Here is a 20,243-nt window from a genome sequence, read left to right as displayed (position 1 = left end):
TCTTTCCTTAATGAGTTTGAGCCAATCAGTTATGTTGTGACAAGGTAGGGTGGTATACAGAAGAGAGCCCTATTTGGTAAAATACAAATTCCATATTATGGCAAGAACAGTTCAAATAAGCAAAGAGAAACGACAGTCCATCATTGAAGATCAGTCAATCTGGAACATTTCAAGAACTTTGAACATTTTCTTCAAGTGCAGTCGCAAAAACCATCAAGAGCTATGATGAAACTGTCTCTCATGAGGACATCCACAGGAAAGGAAGACACAGTTACTTCTGCTGCAGAGGATAAGTTCATTCGTGTTAACTGTACCTTTGGGCCAAGAAACACGAGCAATGGACATTAGACCGGTGGAAATATGTCCTTTTGGTCTGAGTCCAAATTTGAGATTTTTGGTTTCAACAGCTGTGTTTTTGTGAGACGCGGACTAGAGGTGAATGGACGAGCTCCATATTTGTGTGTTTCCCACCGTGAAGCATGGAGGAGGTGTGATGGTGTGGGGGTGCTTTGCTGGTGATACTGTCTGTTATTTATTTAGATTTCAAGGCACGCTTAAACAGCATGGCTACCACAGCATTCTGCAGCCATATGCCATCCCATCTGGTTTGCACTTTGTGGGACTATAATTTGTTTTTCAACTGGACAACGACCCAAAACACACCTCCAGGCTATGTAAGGGCTATTTGACCAAGAAGAAGAGTGATGGAGTGCTGCATCCGATGACCTGGCCTCCACAATCACCCGACCTCAACTCAATTGAGATGGTTTGGGATGAGTTCGACCACAGAGTGATGGAAAAGCAGCCAACAAGTGCTCAGCATATGGGATAACTCCTTCAAGACTGTTGAAAATGATTCCTCATGAAGCTGGTTGAGAGAATGCCACGAGTGTGTAAAGCTGTCAGCAAGGCAAAGGGTGGCTACTTTGAAGACTCTCTCAAATATAAAATGTATTTTGATTTGTTTAACGCTTGTTTGATTACATATGTGTTATTTCATAGTTTTGATGTATTCACTATTATTCTACAATGTAGAAAATAATCAAAATAAAGAAAAACCCTTGGTGTGTTCAAACTTTTGACTGGTACTGTATGTATTGTATAATGGCACAATGTTGGGGTTTGTGTTAATTTAAATGTAATTATTATAATAAATAATTAGAATGCCACTCTTTTCATTGTTTGATCTTTGTAAAAATGTTGGATTCTGACTGATGAGCAAGTCCCTACCTTGCTTGTGCTTGTTTCCTTTTGGCATCCTCCACTGTTGTCATGGAAACTGAGGTTTCTGTATATTGTACAGTAGGCAGCAGCATGACTGATTGTTCTGTGCACTCTGTCAAAACCAAAGTATGACAGCATTCATCAGTTTGGTTTCAGATCTCTGAGGGTGCAGGCCAGGGCAGTGTAAAATGGTTGAAATTAATGGATTTCTAGATCTGAAATCTGCCTCTGGTTCAGAAAAGGCTCTGCAGGCTCATTCAAAGGCATGTCAAGCCTGCACACCCTCTAGCAAGTCTATTTCTCCAAGACCAGGATTTTACTACTGCTCAAAATTATCATGCCCCTGAGCTTTAATGTATAGATAGATCTGAATGACTGTTCATCACCACAGTGCTAATTTGTGTGACTGCTTCAATGGAGCCACATGCCCCAAAGCTTTACATGTAAATCACATTTGATTAGTCACATGCGCCGAATACAACCAGTGTAGACCTTACAGTGAAATGCTTACTTATGAGCCCCTAGCAACAATGCAGTTAAAAAAGAATAAGAAATAAAAGTAACAAGTAATTAAAGAGCAGCAGTAAAATAGCGAGACTATATACAGGGGGGCACCGATTAGTTGAGGTAATATGCACATGTAGGTAGAGTTATAAAAGTGGCTATGCATAGATGATAACAACAGAGTAGCAGCAGTGTAAAAGGGGTGGGGGGTCGGAGGCCGAGCAGTTGCCATACCAGACAGTGACGCAAACTATCAGGATGCTCTTGATGGTGCAGCTGTAGAACCTTTTTGAGGATCTGATGACCCATGACAAATCTTTTGAATCTCATGAGGGGGAATAGGTTTTGTTGTGCCCTCTTCATGAGCTGACAAGGTACAAATCTGTCATTCTGCCCCTGAACAGGCAGTTAACCCACTGTTCCTAGGCCATTATTGAAAATAAGAATTTGTTCTTAACTGACTTGTCTAGTTAAATAAAGGTAATTACTGTCTTGGTGTGCTTGGACCATGTTAGTATGTTGGTGATGTGGACACCAAGGAACTTGAAACTTTCAACCCCGTCGATGAGAATGGGGGTGTGCTCTGTTCTCTTTTTCCTGTAGTCCACAATGATCTTCTTTGTCTTGATCACGTTGAGGGAGAGGTTGTTGTCCTGGCACCACACAGCCAGGTCTCTGAGGCTGTCTTGTCGGTGATCAGGCCTACCACTGTTGTGTCATTGGCAAACGTAATGATGGTGTTGGAGTCGTGCCTGGCCGTGCAGTCATGAGTGAACAGGGAGTACAGCAGGGTACTGAGCATGCACCCCTGAGGGGCCCCTGTGTTGAGTATCAGCATGGCGGATGTGTTGTCAGGAAGTCCAAGATCCAGTTGCAGAGGGAGGTGTTTGCTCCCAGGGTCCTTAGCGTATTGATCAACTCTGACGGCACTATGGTGTTGAACACTGAGCTGTAGACAATGAACAGCATTATCACGTAAGTGTTGCTTTTGTCCAGGTGTGGAGTACAATAGTGATTGCATCATCTGTGGATCTGTTAGGGCGGTATGCAAATTGGAGTGGGTCTAGGGTTTCTAGGATAATTGTGTTGTGAGCCATGACCAGCCTTTCCAAGCACTTCATGGCTACAGACATGAGTGCTACGGATTGGTAGTCTTTTAGGCAGGTTTCCTTAGTGTTCTTGGGCACAGGGACTATGGTGGTCTGCTTAAAACATGTTGGTATTACAGACTTGGACAGGAAGAGGTTGAAAATATCAGTGAAGACACTTTCCAGTTGGTCAGCGCATGCTCACAGTACACATCCAGGTAATCTGTCTGGCCCTGCGGCCTTGTGAATGCTGACCAGTTTAAAGGTAGTAGTCTTCCGGATCAGCTGGTGCTCTCATGCATGTTTCGGTGTCATTTGCCTCGAAGCGAGCATAGAAGTAGTTTAGCCCGTCTGGTAGGTTTGTGTCACTGGGCAGCTCTCGGCTGTGCTTCCCTTTTGTAGTCTGTACTGGTTTGCAAGCCCCGTCACATCCGACGAGCGTCAGAGCCTGTGTAGTATGATTCGATCTTGGTCCTGTATTGACACTTTGTCTGTTTGATGGTTCGTCTGAGGGCATAGTGGGATTTCTTTTAAGTCCTGCTCCTTGAAAGAGGCAACTCTAGCCTTTAGCTCAGTGCGGTGTTGCCTGTAACCCCATCCAGAAACCATGGATATGTACATACGGTCACTGTGGGGACGACGTCATCGATGCACTTATTGATGAAGCCAATGACGGATGTGGTGTACTCCTCAATGCAATAGGAGGAATCCCGGAATATATTCCAGTCTGTGCTAGCAAAACAGTCCTGTAGCTTAGCATCTGCTTCATCTGACCACTTTTTTTATTATGTAAGGCCAGAAATAGAGCATACAGTGCCTTCAGAAAGCATTCACAACCCTTGACTTTCTCCACAATTTGTTGTTACAGCCTAAATAAAAAAAGGAAATTCTGTGCCACTGGCCCCATAATGTCAAAGAAGAATTATGTTTTTAGAAATGTCTACAAATTAATAAAAATGAAGACGTGAAATGTCTTGAGTCAAGTATTCAACCCCTTTATGGCAAGCCTAAATGTTTTTTTAAATATATTTTTTAATTCCGCTAGCGGAACCCCTCGACAACATTCCACTGAAAAGGCAGCGTGCGAAATTCAAAAATATTTTTGGGACATAAAACTTTCACACATTTTAACAAGTCCAATACAGCAAATGAAAGAAACTTCTTGTTGATCCACCCATCGTGTCCGATTTCAAAAATGCTTTACAGCAAAAGCAAACAATGCTATTATCTGCAGGCGCGACACAACACGCAGAAATAAAAATATAATTCATGCCTTACCTTTGACGAGCTTCTTTTGGGGGCACTTTGACAAAGTCAATAATACTGGCAGCACAATATTGCTTAGAATCAAGGGCAATGGTGACATCATTGAGGACCTTTAAGGTTGCAGTGACACATCCATAACCTGAGAGGAAACCGGATTGCATACCCCAGAGAATACTATAGACATTAAGAAAGCCAGTCAGTTGATTATTGACAAGTTTTTCCAACACTTTTGATAAACAGGGCGAAATAGAAATAGGCCTATAACAGAGCTCAGCCATGTGCTTCTTGTCAGTAACAACCACATCATCAACATTAAGGGACATGGACAGCTGTGAAGAGGAGGGTTTATTCTCCAGGTCTTTAACCGTTTTCCAGAACTTCTTGGGGTTTGACGCACAGAGGGAGAACTGCTCCTTAAAGTAACTAACTTTGGCCTTCCGGATAGCCTGAGTGCACTTATTTCTCATTTGCCTGAAGGAAAGCCAGTCAGCCTGAGTATGCGTGTACCGAGCCTTTCGCCAAATGCAATTCTTGAGGTGGAGTAACTATGCAACATCACGGTCGAATCAGGGGCTGAACCTATTTTTTTTAAATGTTCTTTATGGGGGTGTTAACAATACCACTGACAATATCAAAAAAGAAACCCTCTGTCGAAGACACTTGGCCCATCAAGCTCATTCATACCATTTTACAGAGGCCAGTTCATGAACGAAGGCTTGCTCATTAAAGTTTTTTAGCAAACGTCCTATGACAAATCAGGACCGTTTTTTTTTTCACTGAGCAGCCATTACAAATACAGGCTGTAAAACAGTGATCACTAAGGCCATTACAGAAAACACCAGACTGATACCTATCAGGATTATTTGTGAGGATAACATCGAGGAGAGTAGCCTTGCCTGGGTGTTTGAAGTCACACTTTGTGGGATTGGTAATAATCTGATAAAGATTCAGGGAGTCCCATTGCTTTAGGACTTGGTCAGGTGGTTTAAGTGTGTCACAGTTTAGGTCACGAAGCAGGACAAATTCAGGCTGGTGCTGATGGAGGACGATAGCACCCAGCAACAGTCAACAAAGAGATATTTGAAAGTTGAATTGTTAAAACCAGCAAATACATTTTTTGGGGGACAGACTTGGTGGTATTCAAAGCACTCTTTCTAAACCACATCTCCGTAATGACCAACACATCTGGATTGGAGCTGTTAACCCACACTTTCAATTGATCCATTTTAGGTAATAAGCTTCTAGTGCTAACGTGCAGAAAACCCAGGCTTTTACGAGAGCAGAAATCAGTGAAGCAGATATCAAAGCTCAAGTCAGAATTGGGGCTAGCAACAGTAGATGGGCCAGGGTGTACATGTACATTTCCAGATATCATCAATAGTAATAGAATCAAGGTACGGCATAGGACAGGAGTAAACAGTTGCCAGTCAGCATTAGTCCTGTGGGTGAAAACAGCTTGTTTATATTAGAGGTCAAAGGAGAATGGCAATCTAACGGGAGGGCCACAAACGGACAAATAAGGGCTCAGTACAACAGTGGTGTGCTGAATTGCATCTCGGAACGTACAACTAGTCGACCTTTGTCACAGATGGGCTATTGCAGCAGACGACCACACCAGGTTCCACTCCTGTCAGCTAAAAACAAAGTGGCGCCAGTGGGCACACGATCACCAACACTCGTCAATTGAGGAGTGGAAAAACATATCAAGTGGGTAAAACGGTATGTAAACATTTATTAAAGTGACCAGTGTACATAGGGCAGCAGTCTTTAAGGTGCAGGGTAGAGTACAGGGTGGTAGATGGCTAGTAACAGTGACTAAGGTTCAGGCCAGGGTACTAGATGTCGTTATGGGTCTGGGTGGAACTGATATACCCAAGATACAAACCCGTTGGGTTTGGCTCTGAAATTCTATGTAACTACAGCTGATAGACCCAACCACGGCTCCACGGCTCTGCTAATAAGGTGAATTTATTGACGTATAGAAGGCCTAGCCAACATCTATATAGAATTATTCATTCACCAGAAAAGCAAGTTAGCTGATAAACATATTTTTTTGTCACCCGTGCCCATTCTGGTCTAGACCTGGACCTGTTAGACCTGACCAGTACCTTATGTCGAGTGTTCCTCGGGTCCATTCAGGTCTGATTATTCTCTGTTCCGTCCAGGTCCCCATTTTTGTTATTTTATTTTAAAAAATTGGGGTCCATTCAGGTCAGTTCTGATTTGTCCTCGGGTCTAACTTTTTGGACCCGTGAAGACCCCTGCAAGGTACTTGGTGTAGGCCGGCTAGTGGTGACTATTTAACAGTCTTATGGCTTGGAGATTGAAAAACAGCTTCTGTCTCGGTTCCAGCTTTGATGCACCTGTACTGTCTCCTTCTAGATGGTAGTGGGGTGAACAGGCCATTGCTCAGGTGGCTGAGGTCCTTGACAATCTTCTTGGCCTTCCTGTGACACTGTGTGCTGTAGATGTCCTGGAGGGCAGGCAGTGTGCTCCCGGAGATGTGTTGGGCTGACCGCACCAGCTTCTGGAGAGCCCTGCGGTTCTGGACGGTGCAATTGCCGTACCAGGCGGTGATACAGCCCGACAGGATGCTCTCAATGATGCATCTGTAACACTTACAAAGCTATTTTAAACTATGGATTCATTACATCTACATTGGCAGCCATTCTGAATTCCGCTTCCTGCCTAAAGTTTACAATGAACACCGCTTCTAGGATGTTTCCATATCACAATCGCCATTGCACTACATGCTGCCCTATCCCACCTTGACAAGAGTAATACATGTGAGAATGTTGTTAATCGACTACAACTCAGTCTTCAACACCATAGTGCCCTCTAAGCTCAGAGCCCTGGGTCTGAACCTCGACCCCAGGTGGTGAAGGTTGGCAACAAAACTGCTCCACCACGCTTATCCTCAAAACGGAGGCCGCTAAGGGGTATGTGCTTAGTCCCCTTCTGTACTCACTTTCACCAATGCTGCGTGGCCGCACAAGATTCCAACACCATCATTAAGTTTGCTGACAACACAACAGTGGTAGGCCCGATTACCAACAACAACGAGACAGCCTACAGGGAGGAGGTCTCAATAACCTCAATGTCAATAAAACAAAGGAACTGAGGAGGCTGCAGTGAGCATGCCCAACGGGGCCGCAGTGGAGAGAGTCAAAAGCTTCAAGTTTCTCACTGAGGACCTGAAATGCTCCCTCCACATCGGCACCGTGGTGAAGTCGCAACAGCGCCTCTTCAACCTCAAGAGGATGAAGAAATTCGACTGGGCTCCTAGGACCCTCCAAAACTTCTATAGATACACCATCGAGAGCATTCTGTCGGGCTGCAGGGCTCTCCAGAGGGTGGTTAGGTCAGCCCAACACATCACCGGGGGCACACTGCATACCCTAAGGACATCTACAGCACCCGGTGATACAGGAAGGCCAAAAAGATAATCAAGGACCTCAGCCACCCGAGTTCCGGCTTGTCACACCCTGCTACCAGACTGAGACCGTACAGGTGCATCAAAGCTGGGCCCATCAGACTTTTTAACAGTCATCACTAGCCGGCCTCCACCCGGTTCCCTGCCCTGCACGTTAGACACTGTCACTAGCCGGCTACTGCCCGGTACTCTGCCATGTATTTTTGTCTACTGCCCTATGTATATATAGTCATTGAACACTGATCACTTATTAATTATTGTTGTTCTGAAATCGTGTCTGTAGTTGGAAACAGATAAGAGTAGCATTTGTGAAATATTGTTTTGTTGATTTATTTACTCTGAGAAATAAAGGTAATTGATTACAGTTTATATGTACATACTGCATTCTCAACATAGCTCATCCTATATAACCACTGCCATAGATACCTTTTCTTACTTGTATATTGTCCATACTGTCTATACACCACGTATTAGTACTCCAGACTCTGACATTGCTTGTTCTGATATTGCTCATTCTGATACTTGTTGATTTCTTGATTTTGACTCTTTTGGGGGGGGGGATTATTTGTGTATTAGTATTTGTACTGCTTTTTTTGTATTGTACTGTTAGACACTTACTGCACTGCTGGAGCTAGGAACACTAGCATTTCGCTTCACCTGCTTTAACATCTGCTAGTCTGTGTACGTGACAAACCTCGATTTGATATGTCACTAAATGTCATGATTTTATCTGTTGCATCATACTTGCATACATTTTCTTCGGGTCAAATACCAGCTATTATGGCAACCATTTGGTATTTTTGCAATAACACGTTTCCTGGTGAAGTTTGAAATGGGCACCCCTTCTAGGATGTTTTTATATCGCCTGAAGAATGTTTGTACCAAATTTCATGCTTTAATCCACCACGTAATGTTTTTTTTTTGCTCAGGCCCTGGACTATAAAGCAAACAAGCTTGAATGACAGAGGGTACAATTAGGAATGAACAAACTCCCATTTTCAACACTATGTAGTTATCAAGCCGTGCACTTGGGTATTGGCCAAGCCACCCTGACACACACATATAGCCCTGGTATGGCTGAGACAAGCTGATCACACAGTTCTTGGTACAGCAAGACATCCTCTGTCTTTGAATTATGGATAAAATCAATTGGAAGTGTTACTGAGCGCTGCATACTGTACGCACTCCATTTCTAAGAATATTTCCGCATGGCCCACTGAAGCTGAATAATTAAATGGTGAAGTGTGTCCAGCCAACCACAGGTCTCATCTTCGCTGCTTTTCAGAGCATGCATATATTTCCAGAAGCTGGCTGTCTTTGATTCGTTCATTAGACACATCAGCTCTAGAAGTGAAGCCTGCACCGCTGGCCTAGCAAGTATGACAGACCCACAGAAAGAGTGTTGGAAGTTGCTCATACACTCATTGACCCTCTATTTATTTTCCCCTTTTTCCCTCCAATTTTGATCTTGTCTCATCCCTGCAACTCCCCAATGGGATCCGGAGGTGAAGGTTGAGTCATGCATCCTCTGAAACATGACCCACCAAACCAAACTTCTTAACACCCGCCTGCTTAACCCGGAAGCCAGCCACACCAATGTGTCTGAGGAAAAACTGTTCACCTGGTGACCAAAGTCAGCCTGCAGGCGCCCGGCCCGCCAGAAGGAGTCGCTAGAGCACGATGAGCCAAGTAAAGACCCCCCCCCCCTCAACCAAACCCGGATTATGCTGGGCCAATTGTGCCCTATGGGAGTCCCGAACACATCCAGCTGTGATACAGCCCAGAATAGAACCCGGGTCTGTAGTGACGTGATGCAGTGCCTTAGACCGCTGCGCCACTCGGGAGGCCCTTCTACCTTTATTTCATGTGGAGTTGCATTTCACTCCTGCCAAACGATGATTATCTAATCATCTGAGTAGCTTCAGCATTGTCCAATTGCTACATTAAATTAATGCAGTACATCATATCTGAAAATGAGATGACAGGCTAACAATGAACTAAGTAACATGTTGCCACACTTCCAAACCTTGTGATGTCTGAAAGTCCCTTGAAAGCTAGGAACCGGTAAGTTCCTTGAGAGAATGTAACTTAAAGTAACTGTATTGATACTTTTGATGCGAGTACTGTTTGACAGAAATTTCTCATGTGGTAACGGCACTGTAGTTTAACAGTATAGATCCTATGATATAGCATAGGTTATTTGATAAAGGTAAAGAAGCAATTGTTGGTTGTGTGAATGACAGCCATCCTCTAGTCCTCCTTCCTACTCTGCATTTCTGCCAGAATGATACCCTGTGGCTAACAATGAAATCATTCATCAGCCAACAAATTGTATTCATTAAGGTGATGGTAATGGTCGTCTGCCTACTCTACATCTCTCTCCTTTTCTCCCTTTCTCTCTGAAAAACGTGCCACCAGAAGCATCCTACACTTTACTGATCACACAAGTAAATCAAAAGGCTCTCTCAGGGAGTGCACAAGGTTCACTCCAAGTGCAACAATAAGTCTGTGTGAGAATAGCTCATGGTGTGGGTTGCATATCTGATGCAAGACCTGTGCTGTATTTGTGGAACACTACACAACTGGCTTTGTGGTTAGAGTGTTCGATCTCTGACCGAGTCAAACCAAAGACCAAAAATGGGGCCTGATGCGTCCCTGATTGGCACTCCATATTAAGGAGACAGATTGGGGGAAAGGGCCTGTGATAGACTAGTGTCCTGTCCAGGGAGTGTACTTGCACATCAAGATGCCTCACGCCACAGAAACAGGAGATAGGCCCCTGCTCCTATGAGCTGTTCCGGCTCGCTCGTGCAAGGTTAGTTACTTATACCACTGGTGTGTGTGTGTGTGTGTTTGTGTGTGTGTGTGTGTGTGTGTGAGATGTCTGGTGTAATGTATGACAAGGAGGGACAGCTCATGTTCTAATGTATCACAGCTTGTGAGAGGAGTCATTGCTCATGTCCTCTATTTAACATCTACAGTGCCTTTGAAAAAATATTCAGACCCCTTGGCTTTTTCCACATTTTGTTACGTTACAGCCTAAAACATTTTCCTCATCAATCTATACACAATACCCCATAATTACAAAGCAAAAACATGTTTGCTAAATTATTAAAAATAAAAAACTGAAATATCAGATTTACATAAGTATTCAGACCCTTTACTCAGTACTTCTTTGAAGCAGCTTTCGGAAGCGATTGCAGCATAGTCTTCTTGGGACGCAACAAGCTTGGCACACCTGTATTTGGGGAGTTTCTCCCATTCTTCTCTTTCAACCTCTGTCAGGTTGGATGGGGAGCATTATCAGGTCTATTTTCAGGTCTCTCCAGAGATGTTCAAGTCCGGGCTCTGGCTGGGCCACTCAAGGACATTCAAGGCTTTCCCGAAGCCACTCCTGCATTGTCATGGCTGTGTGCTTAGGGTTGTTGTCCTGTTGGAAGGTGAACCTTCAACCCAGTCTGATGTCCTGAACACTCAGAGCAGGTTTTCATCAACAATCTCTCTGTACTTTGCTCCATTCATCTTTGCCTCGATCCTGATTAGTCTCCCAGTCCCTGCGGCTGAAAAAACATCCCCACAGCTTGATGCTGCCACCACCATGCTTCACCGTAGGGATGGTGCCAGGTTTCCTCCAGAGGTGACACTTGGCATTCAGGCCAAAGAGTTCAATCTTGGTTTCATCAGACCAGAGAATATTGTTTCTCATGGTCTGAGTCCTTTAGGTGCCCTTTGGCAAACTCCAAGTGGGTTGTCATGCGCCTTTTACTGAGGATTGCCTTCCGTCTGGCCACTCTACCATAAAGGCCGGATTGGTAGACTGCTGCAGAGATAGTTGTCATTCTAGAAGGTTCTCCCATCTCCACAGAGGAACTTTCTCACCCTAATTGCTCAGTTTGGCCTTGAGGCCAGCTCTAGGAAGAGTCTTGCTGGTTCCAATCTATTTCCATTTAAGAATTATGGAGGCCACTGTGTTCTTGGGGACCTTCTTCAATGCTGCAGATATTTTTTGGTACCCTTCCCCAGATCTGTGCCTCGACACAATCATGTCTCTGAGCTCTATGGACAATTTATTTGACCTCATGGCTATTTTTTTTCCCAAATCATGTCCAATCAATTGAATTTGCCACAGGTGGACCCCAATCAAGCCATATAAACATCACAAGGATGATCAATGGAAACAGGATGCACCTGAGCTCAATTTAGAGTCTCATAGCAAAGGGTCTGAATACTTAAGTAAATAAGGTATTTCTGTTTTTCGCTTTGTCATTATGGGTTATTGTGTATAGATTGCTGAAATGTATTTATTTTTTTTAATCTGTTTTAGAATAAGGCTGTAACGTAGCAAAGTGGAAAATGTCAAGTGGTGTGAATACTTTCCGAAGGCACTGTACATGGTTATTACCACTCCCCCTTTCCTTTCTCTCCCTTACAACAAAAACACCATCATAAGGAACGCAATTATTCTCACAATATCACACTCTATTCTTGAACCTTTTATCTCATAATATTTTAGCTACATTTGTGCTATATGTCCAGAATTCACCAGAGAGGTATTTTTAGACTTGCAGTGTGTTTCTTGGCTAGTTGGCTGCAACCAGTTATCTGTGGGTAACACCACCAAGAACTATGTTTTTTCCTATTACAATTAAGTCTTGTCTGTGTTGGTAAGGAAAGTTTTAAATAATTTGTTTCAGTTATTAAGAACGTGGTGGGATGTCAGCTTACTTCGTTTATTTTGGCACATGATGCAGACTGATGTTGATGCTCATGCTAAAACTGAAGCTAATATGGATGTTGAAACTGATATTGGATGTTGATGCGGACTCTCTCCCTCCCTGCCATGACAGGCTTATGAGCTCTCCACGTTGACAGGAACCCAGGTCCTGCTACTGGTGGCCAGCGAGACGGGCCACGTCTACACGTTCGCCACGCGGAAGCTCCAGCCCATGATCACCAGCGAGACAGGCAAGGCCCTCATCCAGACGTGCCTCAACTCTCCGGACTCCCCGCCCCGCAACGACCCCTCCACTGACCAGCGTATGAGCGCCACAGGCTTCGAGGAGACGGACCTTACCTACCAGGTGTCTGAGTCGGAGAGCCTTGGGGAGACCAAGGTGAGTTCTGCTGCTGCTCTTCACCATAAGGACCAGGGTCGTATTCATTAGGCACCGAACATAAAAAAAATGGACTGAAACAAGGAGGGAGTACATGAACTTGACAAATAAAAAATGCTAATTTTCATTTTCCATTGCAAAACGTTTTGCTACAGAGTGCCCTAATGAAAATGACCCAGAACAAACTGGCTTTGGAACAGAAACAGAACACATCTGCATGTTCTGCTCATCACTTTACCTGTACTGTACATGCTGTCCGGTTCCCAAGTGTTTACAAAGAATGGCATTGCTATTTTTTTGTTTGTTAACTGTTGTCTGTATTTCAATGCTAAAGGAATACAGTAATTGCAGTCAACATAGCAACTTACTTAAAACATATATTGCACCAGAGAGTTACTATAATAGATTCTCAGTCAAATCCCCCCAGAATTTCATAGCCAAGCACAGCAGAGGAGAACTAGACTAGTTCATCAGATTCATATTCAGTTATGGAAACTCTTACTGGTATGTATAGAATGAGCTTACTGGTATGTATAGAATGAGCTGTGGTTTGTCACTGGTTTTAAACCTTTGTGTCAAACTCAAGGCAACCTCTTTTGGCTTGTTGCTTGCGGTTTATTTGATTGTCTACTAAATATTTTTTTATTGGCTCAAACAGCCTGGTTACGTCTCTTGTGTCAGGAAGCAGGGGTGTAAAAGACAGACCAAAGTAGTGGAACACGAAACCACTCAACAGAATGGATTAGAAGTCATCTTCAATCTACCTCGCTGAACTTGGCACAGAAAAGCTCTCAAACCCCTGACTATAAACCTGTAGGTCAAGGCAGGTCAGGGTTGTATTATGAGAAGCGTACAGCCGGTTGTATATGTATGTATGGATGTTTGTTTTTTTACAGTATGATTATTCATGTCGTCCTATAATGTCTGTGATATAATACATATTTTTTTTACCTTTTAGAATAAAAGTTTTGGTTTTTTTGCATGCTGATTCAGCATGAGCACTTCACTGTAGTTATACTCACTGTATTAGTGGAAGAAGGGTTTTTCATGAGAAGCTCAATATTGCTATTCTAATTGTGCAGTGATATACCTGATACTGTTCTAAAAAGGTAGTAGGCTTTGTAATGTGCAGTGGAAAGAGATTACAAGGTTTTAAAGCCATTTGGATGTTCTTTATAGTCAGATGTGCTTCATTACCCAATGGAACACTGTGGTGCTGTTGCTTACATAGTCACGTGCTAGCCACCGGGATTTCCTCCGCTGTTGACTTGATTTAAGTACACTCCTTTGAAGAGGACCATACACTATGTGCTCATTTTATGTTTTCACAAGCCAGTTACTTGCTGTCTACCTTGAGGATGGTGATCAACCTTTGGGTTGTTAAGTCACTAATGCCCGCTTCACTCATTGGTAAAAAAAAAAAATGGATTCTGCCTCCAAGGCCATATATGGTATGGTTTCCCTGCCTGTTCTCTTGGCTGAGGCTCCTCACATTCCTTATAAGCTGCAGCTGTCTTTGGAGTCCTGCAACAGTGATGTGGTGGTGGGTTGTATGTACATTTGAGTGGGGGGATGGGGGGTGTAGATAGGGATATATTATTTAAGAAGACTGGAATGGAATGGAAACATTTGGCTGTTATCAGTGATATGTCCCCTTGGATGTCATTTCTCATTGAGACTGTGGATGGTTGGTGATGGGGTTTCAGTTCAGTTATTGTGTAGAAGATCAATGTGTGTGTGAGAGAGAGACTCTTGAGTATGGTTTCATTGTAAAGGCAATCCAAGTTTAGTATATGTGGGGGATCAACACTTGTATTGTTAGACGCTGGCAGATGGTTACTGTAGCCATGATAAACTCTGGATCCCTTTGCTTTAGTTTTCAAGGCTGCTGCTTTGTGCTTCCCTGAAGTCTCTAGATACTGTTGGTCTTGAGAACACTATGTCATACATACTGTAGAAACTAGTCTAAACATTTCACCTTTATGGTCTGGTTGGTGGAGGGAGAGGGGGAGATGAAGGGAGGGACGGGTGCAAGGTGAAACAGAAGAGTTAGGTCAGCAGCACCCACGTGACAAGATGCAGTCGAGCCATGCTGTGAACATCATGTGACATTTGGAAACCTGTCGTAGCCTAATGATGTGTGTACTACTGTACATCATATGATTACTTTCAATAGGTTTTCTCTACATCTGTCACTTCTATCTCCTTTAGTTTTTTGTGTATTTCCCTGTTCAAATCAAATCAAATTATATTTGTCACATACACATGGTTAGCAGATGTTAATGCGAGTGTAGCGAAATGCTTGTGCTTCTAGCTCCGACAATGCAGTAATAACCAACAAGTAATCTAACTAACAATTCCAAAACTACTGTCTTATACACAAGCGTAAGGGGATAAAGAATATGTACATAAAGATATATGAATGAGTGATGGTACAGAGCAGCATAGGCAAGATACAGTAGATGGTATTGAGTACAGTATATACATGTGAGATGAGTATGTAAACAAAGTGGCATAGTTAAAGTGGCTAGTGATACATGTATTACATAAAGATGCAGTAGATGATATAGAGTACAGTATATACAGTGCCTTGCGAAAGTATTCGGTACCCCTTGAACTTTGCGACCTTTTGCCACATTTCAGGCTTGAAATGAGGCAAAAGGTCGCAAAGTTCAAGGGGGCCGAATACTTTCGCAAGGCACTGCACGTATACATATGAGATGAATAATGTAGGGTAGTGAGGTTACAAGTTACTCAAGGCACTGATCTAAGGCATGTGGTTTTTTTCTCCATAACAGTTATGGTTATAATTTGGGGAGGGTAAACTGATCCTAGATCTGTGTGTAAGGGTAGCATCCTCGTGACACCATGCCCCCTCTCTTGCACTCCCTCCCTCCCGCTCTCTCTGCCTGGCTGCTAGTATTGTCGTAGTTGTAATTGGGGTGGTTTTATTTGTTCCCAGCGGTTGTTAGTGCAGATCGTGTTTCCTCACCACCACTGTTGTAACATTGTTGCATTCTTTTCACCAGAGCTCCCACACAAAGACACCACTAGGCCAGAGAATGCAAACTAAGATTTAAAATGTATGTTTTTCTAGATATTAGTGATCAATTAGTTCAGGGATTAATTATATTGAATTATAATGTTCTCATTTTTCAAATCATTCAAAGCTTAATTTTCTCTATTAGTCCTCATTCCCCATAGTAATGAATCAGGTCTGTTATATTATTCCTGTTGATGGAAAACTGCTGTAGGTAAATGAAGTTTTTCTACTTCTGCTCTCCCACCACTGTACCACTGTGTCTCTCTGGACACAAGGTGAGCTTTGGCTGTGGAGGGCTTCAGCAGGGCAGGGGGCATTCTGTGACAATTGAGTGTCATTGAGATAATGGAAAGTTAATTTACTCAGATATGCAGCCTTATCACAAGGTTACTCCTAAATAGGGAGTCTGTGACACATTTAGTGGGTGGATGGGGGGAAGGTGAGCGCAATGTGTCGCTGTGCAAGAGAGGGAGGGCTGTGACATTATGTTACCCCCCTTTTTTATTTAACAGCGAGCAAGTGGACAGGCCAGCTGCCATTGGCTGCACCTCCTCCACTTGGGCTGCCTTGCCTTTTTTAGAAGTCCCCCAAAAGGAGCCGTGAATTCCATGTTGCTGGCAGGGTGCCAGTGCGTGAGTTTCGGAGCCAGCAAATGGGAGATTATTAGGGGGGCAGACAGCTACCAGTGAAGTTGTAGCTAGCTACGATGCACACTCAAAGCAGAAAAGGGTCTGAAGTAGTGGTAGGCTGCCAGTTGTCACCTTCATTTGAGATTTGTTTAACCTCCCATGAATACTGAATCATCTCCCCAATGGGGGGGGGGGGGGGGGGGGCGCAATTCTCCTTTCCCCTCACTTCATCTATCATCACAACATTACTTATAGTTGAAAAGAATTGTCACCTCAGTTAAATAGAAGAACGAGCACAAGGACAGGCCATTGTGTGTTGGTGTGTGCGCTGTGCGTGCGTGCTGTGTATGTGTTACGTAGAAATTTGACGATGTCTGTGTGTGTAAAAATGATTGGTAATATCTCTCCTGGCTTAAGTAGTATAATATTGTTCCTCAGATGTAAGAGGGTATTTAAGTACATGCATTCTCACTGGAGGGGGCATTCTCACTGGAGGGGACATTAGCCCAGAGAGGACCCATCCATCCATAACTCCTCTGTCCCAACTAGCACAGACGTTTTTATTTTATTTTTTACCCCGAACAATCTATTTGGACGTACTTTGTTAAATCCTGTTGCTGCTCCATTATATTAAGTGGTGTGTTTCTCTGCGTCAGTGTTTTTCTCTGCGTCAGTCTTGGTTTCCTTAGAGATGGTTGCAGTGCTGGAGATGAAGTAAAGGAGTAGGGGGTGTGGGGGCTAAGGTTCCATTAGTGACTAAGCTTCTCTCACCAAGGTCCCATGGAAAAATGACAAAAGAATATAGTGCACACTTCATAAATAAATGCAGCTGTGTGACATGAGTAGTGTTTGATTGAATGACAGAAAGAGACAGGTTTCAGGTAGAGAATACTACTGGAGGAGAGTTTCAAGAAAATGTAATGCTGCTCTCATAGAGTTGGCTCCCGTAAGTGGAATCTTTATGTCAAGGACAGATGTTTTCTTCTGTACCACCGGACTGATGGAGTAACTTGAGTGCACTGTGGTAGTCTACATTTAATACACTGCTAGCCTGGCTTGCAGCCTCAGAGCTCGTTGCTTTGGGGAGAGTGCAAGGCTGTGGTTAATGCAAGGCTGTGGTTGAAATCTGGTTCAAATTAGTGTATTTCACCACTTTTTTAGTGTTTTCAACCAAAACTATAACTGATGTTCAACATCAGTATGTTGAAAAGAAACTTGGTTGAACATATTTTTCGGTCTGAACCAAAAGCCAATGCAGATGTTATGGTTCAATCAACCTGTGGTGAGGAATTCAGAGGAGAGAGTAGAGGCAGAGTGAGATGGTCAAACAAACATGTTTGAGGAACAATGATAAGTCGGCCATAGAGATAGCGTGGCTGAACTGACAGAGTATTAGTGCCAGGTAACTGGTGGCAATATTTGACTTACTTCGATTCAGTCCAATGCCCCCATTTCTGTAGGAGTTTCCTGCACAGACAAAGGCCTATGGAAAATGTGATCACGTAATGTTGATAATGATGTGTCTTACACCATGGTCAGCTGCCCTATAGTAAATTGAGTATTTTCAAATCAACTACTTCTATTTTAAGTATTTCAAAGTATTTTCAAATAGCCTCCTTGTTTCCAAATAAGTTTAAAATACCCCTAGGACCAAACAGCAATGTTGTAGTACTCGAGTCCGGGATTGAGACAACATTTTGAGTGTCTCGGTCTTGTCTCTGGGTCAAATATATACACTCCTTTCTTGAAACATTAATACGTGCAGTCTTTATATCTATTATAGACATGTTTGTGCAATAGCGATCCTATTGGTCCTAGGCCTTCAGTGTGTGACAGGTTTGTGATGCTGAAAGTACAGCAACGGTAATACCAATACACTCCTGTAGGAGAGTGCACTTTTTGTAAAACACAAAGGGCCAGTGGCGTAGTAGAGGCTATACGCAGGTGCCGTATACCCCCCCAAAAAAATTAATGGGCGTTGCGTATACGCACTTCTTAATCCCTACTGATGCTTATCAAAGTAGTGTGGTGGAGGTATACGTCTTATCAATTATGTAGCACAATAGAGAAATCATGCACAAAGTAGCCTACACAGTTGCAAAACAACACAGCCTAGTTTCAGCTGAACATCATCTGCAGGCATCAAGAGCACACAGCTCTCAACTGGTTTTGGCATGGGACAGCTCACAGACCAATGTTTTTTTTTGTAAAAACTGTCCCACCAATTACAAGTCAAAATGTGATTGGTTGAGTCCACTGTCACTCCAACTGTTGCCCTAATACAGTTGAATGGCAGACGCCTTCTATCTTGCTTCTGATGGCCAAGCCAATTGTTGACTTATGCTAGTTAGATTTATCTTCCCAGAGACCACTAAAGAAAAATCCCGATTGGAACTTTTTACTCTTCAGTGTTAACCCTTTCCTTTCCAACAAAAACTGAAGAGGGGTAGTAATAATTTGTTGAGTGGCTCTATTTTCCCCCAGCATGCGTTTTTCTAAAGAATCCATATGTTTTTCTGAAATATGAACACAAATACTGGACATTTTTAACTCTTATGGTGGCGATTTGACAAATTACAATCATGGTCTTGAATTAGACTCGCATTTTTCTGGTCTCTGTCTTGACTCGGTCTCGGACCCCTTGTTCCCCTCCTGGTCTCGACTCTCTCACCCCTCTCCGGTCTTGGTCTTGAATCGGTCTTGCTTTAGGTGGTATTGAACACGACACTGCCAAACAGACCTGGGTTCAAATGCATGACGTGTTTTAAATATTTGTATCTGTGCATTTCATTATTTTCCAATGCATGCCAATACTTTCCTAATGTATTTCCAAATAGTTTCCAATATTCGTCTACTTGTACTTTCAAATATTTTTTTTCTTACATCAAAACTTATTTTTTTATTTTACTAGGCAAGTCAGTTAAGAACAAATTCTTATTTTCAATGACAGCCTAGGAACAGTGGGTTAACTGCCTGTTCAGGGGCAGAACGACAGATTTGTACCTTGTCAGCTCGGGGATTTGAACTTGCAACCTTTCGGTTACTAGTCCGCCCCGCTGAAAGTAATTGAAATACTTAGTGGTATTTGAATCCCAGGTCTGTACTGAAGCAATGTCCGCCCAGGGATTGCAGGGTTGGTGGACTTTAAAAATGGGACCCAATGTCTCTCTGTTTGGCATTGGGGGTAAGGCCCTGAGACAGACTAGCGTCCTGTCCAGGGGATGTACTTCATCAAGCTACCTCACACTTCAGAAACAGGAGATTCACTCCTGCCCTATGGTTCAGACAAGGCTTACTTACTGCTACTACTGAAGAAGGATGCGTTTGAGTGTCACAAGAACGCAGTCTTCTCATACCGCTCATGTCAGACCAAAGGGCTGCGACATGACATCTATTAAGGCTGTGGCCTGTGGCTCTTCACGCCGGCTGGCCTCCTGCCCTGTCGTCCCAGCTGGTGTGGAAAGGGTTAACTCCCCTCCCGAGGTGCTTGGGTTACCCCCCCCCCTCCCACCAGCTGTCTACTGCCCCCTCAGCTGTTTATACACTCACCCTTGTCCTCTCTCTGTCCCCTGTCCCAACCCTGGCCCTCATGGCCCTCCCTCCTGAATACCTCAGACACTCCTCATACCCTCACTCCCACCCTGTGGTCTTGCCGGCTAACAACTGGTCCTCACCCTGTCACTCTCTCCTTTTAGCCCCTGGCAAAAGCACTATAGTAGTTACTCAGTGCATTTTGGGCTATTCCTCTCGGGTCGATATATCTCTGTTGATTTGATGTGATTGAACCCAAACACCAGAGGCACAGAGTTCTTTTGTCTAGATCTACTGTTATCCTATCCCACACATAATGACATGCATGCACATAAATAATGGCCATATGATAGACACACAACTGTGATTACATGATATGATGGCGCATATTGGTAAGACTAAATTATGTAT

General features: G+C 43.5%; 1 protein-coding gene across 5 annotated transcripts in view; it reads left to right on the top strand.

The window, feature by feature from the left end:
- The window catches only part of LOC135512518 (serum response factor-like), a 58,057-nt gene that overhangs the window by 15,759 nt on the left and 22,055 nt on the right, over nucleotides 1-20,243 (top strand). For 4 of the 5 annotated variants that reach the window (XM_064934617.1, XM_064934614.1, XM_064934619.1 and 1 more), the window contains exon 2: nucleotides 12,363-12,629. In XM_064934617.1, the coding sequence (XP_064790689.1) occupies nucleotides 12,363-12,629 (267 nt within the window). The remainder of the gene's footprint in view (nucleotides 1-12,362; nucleotides 12,630-20,243) is intronic. The other variant, XM_064934615.1, reaches the window with a different exon arrangement.

The sequence above is a fragment of the Oncorhynchus masou genome, chromosome 24, assembly GCF_036934945.1.
Source record: "Oncorhynchus masou masou isolate Uvic2021 chromosome 24, UVic_Omas_1.1, whole genome shotgun sequence".
Lineage (NCBI taxonomy): Eukaryota > Metazoa > Chordata > Actinopteri > Salmoniformes > Salmonidae > Oncorhynchus > Oncorhynchus masou.
Note: the sequence above shows the minus strand (reverse complement) of the source record. Positions and strands in the feature narration are given on the sequence as shown.